General features: G+C 50.7%; 1 protein-coding gene across 1 annotated transcript; it reads right to left on the bottom strand.

Annotated features, from left to right (window-relative positions):
- Window positions 1–1,329: 1,329 nt before the first annotated feature.
- Window positions 1,330–4,471, bottom strand: ALTATR162_LOCUS9391 (uncharacterized protein; the record flags this gene model as incomplete). Its single annotated transcript, XM_043317024.1, has 2 exons — window positions 1,330–3,432; window positions 4,331–4,471. 2 exons carry the CDS (start codon window positions 4,469–4,471, stop codon window positions 1,330–1,332), a joined length of 2,244 nt encoding a protein of 747 aa, XP_043172959.1.
- Between the last annotated feature and the right edge of the window lie 2,474 nt (window positions 4,472–6,945).

Below are 6,945 nucleotides of genomic sequence, written 5' to 3'. Positions count from 1 at the left end.
TTAGTATTCTGTATCATGCCTGTTGGTCTCTGTCTCCTGTTATGCCCGCTGTGTGAGACCCCCGATTCTTTACACGCCATTAAACTCATGATATTCTCCTTCCACGAGCAAAAGCGATGTCCGGCTGCTGCTCGGTATATGTATTGGTTGCGATGTGATCAAGAGGTACAAGGACGTGGTGGGTGGGACGAGGGATTAACGGCGGGTCTGTGAAGCTGTAGAGCGGCGCGATAGTTTGTCTCTATAGTACGTAAGCTTTCGCGTTAGCTTTAATTGTGCACTGTACTGCATCTTTAAGTTGCACGATGGCTGTATCGGAAGCTGCTTGCAATTTCGATGCTAGGTGTGTTCATTGACACGAGCTATGCGCAAGGGCCTTCAAACCCAACCTTGCCCCCAATCCGAACCGGTTTTCGGGTGTCCTGGCGCGCTTGGCAAACACGTCGCACAGCCACACAGCCACAAGGCCACAGATCTAGTGTCGGCGGCGATAGATTGCAGCTAAGCTGCTTTAAGCTAGGTGTGTGGGTCCTCCTTATCTAGCACTTCTAGCAGGCGGTCTTGCATTTAGCAATGACGCACAACAATCCCTCCAGCTTAAGCGCAGTGCTCGGGATAAGATAGTGATATCACAAGCTGCAAGTTGACGAACTTTCGACAAGATGCATAAGCTTTCGACGTATCCACGGCCAGCCAAAGCGAGGCGGTCGCGTGACGCTTATACCAATTCGTTGTATTGCACGGTAAGCCGAACCTATTTCTGATAGACTTTGGGAGAGAATAAGATTTGTAGTCTGAAGCTAGTATTCCGAGAATATCTGTTCTTCTAACCTATCGTTGCGTTTGTTGTGTTGGGGAGTGTCTGTGGCGTCCCGCCACGCAGGGTGTCCCGTTACGCAAGGATGGACGTTACCCGATTTATCAAAGTACCACACAGGCGCCCCGAAACCAGAAAGCATTCGACTGGTTGTAGTGATGTAGGGCTGCGACGCAAGTACTACTCTGCGGACGTATGCAGTAAGTAATCAAGTGCGTAGAGAACATTTCCATCTCCGTAAGGGGAATTTCTCGTTAACAGGGCACGGGCATTAAATATCTGTGCAAGTTGAAATTTGAGAGGTTCGTGGGCGCATACGGACGACGAACAGAACGGGTATCATATCTAAGACTTAGACCCAAACTCCAGACCGAGTCACCCATCGTGACCGATAATCTACCATTATAGCCTTTAATAAAGTATAGAGCGTACTGCTCGCAAATGGAATTAAGGAGATGGGTATAGTGACCAAACTCGAGCGCCCAAAAGTGCAATGTAGCATAATCATGCCCTCAAACGGGGATCGGCGGGGATTCAGAGCTCAAGCGGTCGTCGTCGAAAAACGAAGCTGCGTCCTGCGTCGACAGGCCGAAGTCCTCAAATGATGCTGGCAGTACCGGGCGCGACGTTGGACCGCATTGCCTCTTTGTGGGCTGAGAAGGGCCTAAAGAAGGTGTTGTTGTGGATTTACGTTTCGCATATGGCCCAGTCATTGACTTTGGTAGTTGCGAAGCTCTGAGCTTCGCAAGTTCAGCTTTGAGTCCTGTAGCAAAGGGGCCTGGATGAAGACACTTCCCGGCTATCTTCCTGGTCGACATCAACGGCTTACTGGTATTAGCAGTCGAGAGTTGACGTGTCGGTGTCTTCGCGTGGGCAGTAGCATTTGCAGCTTTCTGGTATCTGATCAGGAGTTTGGCTGGTGGAGGCGCTGGTACTGTCTTGCCATGATGCTGTGTAGCTTGAACAGGTATTGATTGCACTAGTGATTGCACAGATACTACCGACTTCGTCGCAGTCAGCGCAGAGTGAGGAGCTACCGGGCTTGCAGGTGGAGGCGCAGGCATTGCGTTGACCAGTTCGTACGGCGATGGACCAGCGGCTAGTTTGGATATCTTGGATCCAGGCTTGGGTTCAAGCTCAGGTTTATCGTCCGGATCTTCCAGCGAGAAGTCAAGGTCTTGAGTGGACATCGGTGGAAGGAAATCAGTTATTGAAGCTGGTGCGGTAAAGAGGGGCCATGACTGTACATTGGCTTTTAGAGCTGGTTCAGAAGCAAGCTCTCGGGCGATCTGAGTACCACTCTCGAGAAAGTCATCCCATCCATCCGTCATCGACTGCGATATAAGTGTCGTAGATATGTTGGTGGGTATAAGCTTGGATGGGAGAAACGAGCTCGATTTCGACGCCGGAAGACCAGGTAGCGTGAAGCCTGTTCTCTGGTCTGCTTGTAACTTTGCCTTTGCGACAGGTGGTGTGGTTTTCCTGGGAAAGCTTGCAGGTGGCATACAACCACGTATTGAGGGCAGCTTGAATCCAGTTTGCGATGTGTCTCGTAGCAGGCTAGACGGCGTGTAGTCGGCTGCGACGCGTATTGGGAACTGTGTGCGCTGGAAGAGATGCTCATCGAAGTTTCTGTACTTTGCGTGAAAAGCCACTCGGGTCAAGAAGATCTTTGTTACCTCCAGCTGTCCATCTAGGACCAAACATTCCAAGCGATCCTTCTCGCATCTCAGGACGCGCAAGTGCTGGCTCTTCGGTGACTGACTGCTTGTGTTTGAGCCACCAAGCAGAGAGACAACGCAGTCGACCTTAACACACAGTCGGTGTGGAGGCAGACCGATCGGGTTCAGTTTGTGGAGCAATGCATGCGGAGGGTCCCAATCTGGTGTCCTCAAAGACATATCCTGCGACAGCAGTTCAAGAAGAGGCTCAGGCAGCTTATCCAAAACGGCCTCGATCGCCTTATTGATCGGCCCATGCGTGCGTATGAAGTCCGGCGTATCTTTTTGAAAAAGCGGTTTAGGTGGGGCCAGCGCAACAGGTGGAGTGAGTGTAGTAGAAGGAGCTGGAGCAGGCATGGGTAGTGGATGCACAACGGCTTGCGGCCCTTCGACTGAACCCGACAATAGCAGGTCATGTGCTTCGAGGAGGGAGTCGTCGTCCAGGCCGTCATCAGCCCATTGCTCCCCAGACGATTTGTTCAGCTCCGGCAGATCGATTGCCATGTCGGTGGCATCGTTCTTCAGCTGCTCCTGTGGATGGCTGTATCCAATAAGCTGTGTTGCAAGTCCAACTCCAATCTGCTTCCTCGCCCTTGCCTCTTTGGCCTCTCCCTCCTCGCGCTTCTTCTTGGCGGCTTGGCTGCGTTCTTCGGCTTCGCGTGCGCAGGCGGCGCGCTGGTCTAATTCGAAGTCGAGCTCGAGCTGTTTCCGTTGTCGCTCGTTGAGAGGTGGCCTACTCTGCTTGTATTGCTTTTTGAGCTCGGTGGAGGTTTGCGCAATTCGCTTTGGTATTGGGGCTATGGTGGGAGGCGCATTACGGTGAGGGTAGGGGTTACGGGAAGGTGGTGGAGGCGCAGGGAAGAGTTGAGGCGGCGGATGATTTGCAGAAGTACGCTAAGACACGTGAGCACGTGCTCCGATGACGCAACGCTGTCCTTGTCTTTTTTTCACTCTCCAGCACTGCCCCAGCAGACGGCAGCTTTTCTCTTCTTTCGAACGTCAATGTACCTCCGAACTCAGCTGTATTGGCTGCGCAAGATCTTATCGTGGAGTCCGATGGCTCCTATCTCATAACCGTCAACTCGGCCAATTCTACTACCCCGAACCACATCCAGAGCGACGATGCCAATATCCGAGGATGAGATAGTTCGAAAGGCTAGAGCGAATTTCGAAGATTCGCTACCAGGCTACGGGCCGTTTCTGTTCGGCAACCAAACGTTGCCGCAACCACAAAATGGCATCATTACCCCGGTACAGCAATGCTTCGGAAGACTTGCTAAGCAGACAAACTCCTTTTCCTACTTCAACATAAGCGAAACGGATGCCATCGTCATCAAGTTCGATGCGGGAGCCTCGGTCTAATGGGTCGATGCATGATCCAACTCAGTCGACCCCGGACTGCCCGACCTGTTTCTTTTGGTTCTCCCACGGCTTCTGTGAATGGGGAGATCGTTGCAAATTCCGCCACCAATTGCAGGACTATGTCGCGAGCTGCCCAAAAAGTGGCGGCAAGCCTATAAAGGTCATTCCCATGAGTACTATGGAGGGGACAAGGAAAGCCACGCTTGCCAGTGATCCAAGCCACGTGAGCATACGCGACAGGCGAAACGATCCGAAGTCAAATTTTGACGCTGCACTCACGGATACCCCTATCTTAGATTTGTTGCTCGACGACTGTATTCCTATCGAGCCTGGATCAGCTTCTAGAGTTATCTCATCAATTATCTCAAATATAAGGGCGAGGAAGGACCGCTCTCAAGGTGTAAGTGCACTTGCAATTTTGGCAGCTTACACCTTCTAATATACTCAGGACTTCGTCACGGAGTTGTACGATTACAAAGGCAAGCCTTCTAACTTTGATCTTTATCGCCACTCTGGACTGCCAAGCAAGCTGGGAGGTGCGATGACCAAAGTCTCTCACAATCCTGATCATACTCGCAGAAGGCTCGATGAGATACTAAGACCGTTTGTGGAAGCGAACAAAAACAAGTTTCCGGACTTGCCAGAGAGGACATTCAAGAAACAGCGTGAAGAAGGCGGAAGACCGCAGGCAAATTGCCCGTAGAAGAACTCTAGCGAGAAGTTTTGACGCCCTGCGATAAAATAAGTTTCGCAGTGGCGGATCTAAACGGTTGGTTTGGCCGGAGAAGTGTTTTTATTGTTGCGATAAATGTAGATATTGGATCTCGTGGTTCGTCTAATTATTAGCAGCGATGTGCAATATTGATTTCTAGCCAGTTCCAGGCCTTCGGTACACTTCGAGGTTGAACCGTGTCTGGACAAGGAGGGATAAGCCCTGTCGCCTGGAAGCCTGCCTGGATGTTCTGCTGTGTGAGTACGGTCGGCCGGATCTGTGTATAGATCGTGAGGAGGTCTACCTTGCCAACCTGGTTGCGCACTACAACTAGTGAATGCGCCATCATCTCTGCGCCTTTGGTGAGCCGATCAAGAGCATCAACCATTGAGGTTGGCGAGCTGTCACCGTGTCGCTGGATCCTCTCTCGAATCAGCTTTGATTGCGACCCAAATTCCAGGGTATTGCTTGGGGTTTGCGACTGCCAGGGACCGTCCTCGACGGTGGGTAACGGTGGAGTACGCAGCGGACGTCGAGCGTCGATATGACAGCCTCGGGATCGAATGGAACTAAGCCAGCGCCTCGAAAGCCTCCTAGGATATTGCTCTTTGTAATTGACGCGTCAAAAGCGGCTTTAAAGCACGGCAAGAACTCTGTTATCGTGACGTGGGTGATCTTGTTGCGCATCAGCTTCTCGGCTTAGCACCTATACGCCTTCTTTAGCGGCGCAAAACAGCCAACGTCAAGCGGCTGCAGTAGGTGCGAGGAGTGTGGAGGCATGCAGAGGGTGATAATCTTCTTCTCCTCGCAGAGCTGGTGGAAATCGATCGAGCTGTGGCTCTCGTGACCGTCGAGAACTAGCAGGCGGTGGCTGCCAACAACCCTCCCCTTTGTATGCCTGTCAAAGTGCTCTAGCCACTCGATACCAAGCTTGTTTGTCGTCCAGCCGTTCTCAGAGACTGCAATTACCTAGTCTCGAGGCAGGCTCTCCTCCTTGTACCAGGCGGAGAGGTGGTGCTTGCCTTGGAAGATAATGAAGGGTGGAATCGCCTACCCCGTCGCGTTCATGCCCTGGATAGCTGTGACCCACTCCCGGTTGCCCTGCTGCACTGTCTTTGGCCGTCCTCGACAGTCTGCTGCTGTGACTACCGAGCCAGTCGATATCACGCCCATCATAAAGCCAGTCTCATCAAAGTTGTACGTGTCTTCGTCCTAGATGCCGTACTTAGCCTTCGTATTCTGTACTAGGCGGAACCAGCCTTGTATAACCGCAGGATCCTCGCAGAGGGCTCTACTATAGTCGTACTTTCGATTAAACTTGACTTTAAGCTCAGGGCGACGCTTTACGAAGTTTGCAGCCCACCTCTTACCAACCGGCTTCTGATTGCGGATCTCAAGCAAAGAATTAGCCATCTCTTCAACGTCAGCGAGCCTAGGCGGATATCCTTGCTCTACTAGCTTGAGAACATGCCTAACAATCGCTACCTCTTCAGATCCTCGAAGAGCCATTAAGTTAGGCGCGCGATCGCGTCGTTGAGGCGTCCCAGCGAGTCGCCTTCGTAGTGTGCTTTCAGAGACGTTGTAGGTAGCTGCAGCGCGTCGCGGCTTAAATGTCGCGTCTTGTTGGATAGCCTGTAAGGCAAGCTGTATATTTCTTTCGTTTGAGGTCTTTTTAACATTGTTGCGTTGAGACATCACAGGTAGGCTTCAAGTTTGGTTTGGTCTTGGCAAAAAGGTTCCACTCGCTTGAAGGTTCCACTCGCTTGTGACCTACGTTAGCGCTAGAATATAGTATATGTAGAGTAGACCTATCTTTTAAAGACGAGCCTCTCGAAGGTAGCTACATTAAAGAATTATAAGCTATTACAGCCCAGATTCTATTCTATAGAATACTAGAGGGCCTATCAACTACTAAGTTGCGTAAATTTAACAAGAAAGCCCTTTAGGTTACTGTCAAGCAATAGAGTCTTTATAAATACGAGATGCACCGCGACAGTGGAAGTAGAGGTATATTGCCTTGTAAGACTAGAGACGAACCGCTGTCGTGCCACAACAGCGGTAAGGTAGGCTAATATACTGCGATTGCTTGGCATACCGGCCCAAACGGGCCCGGAGTAACCTGGTGCCTGACAGTTACTATTTGTAACCGCAATTTGTTTACGATTCTAAGTAGAGGACGACCTTTACAACAAGTAGTTAATAACCTAGTATAAAAACTAGAGATTATCTACGCCCTCTATAATAAATCTAGCTACTAAGATAAAGAGAGTACTTAGAGAAAAGTATAAGCCTACTACTATTAGAATGGATAATAAAAATAAGTTAAGAAATAT

This window comes from Alternaria atra (assembly GCF_907166805.1).
Source record: "Alternaria atra isolate CS162 genome assembly, contig: 29, whole genome shotgun sequence".
Classification (NCBI taxonomy): Eukaryota; Fungi; Ascomycota; class Dothideomycetes; order Pleosporales; family Pleosporaceae; genus Alternaria; species Alternaria atra.
Note: the sequence above shows the minus strand (reverse complement) of the source record. Positions and strands in the feature narration are given on the sequence as shown.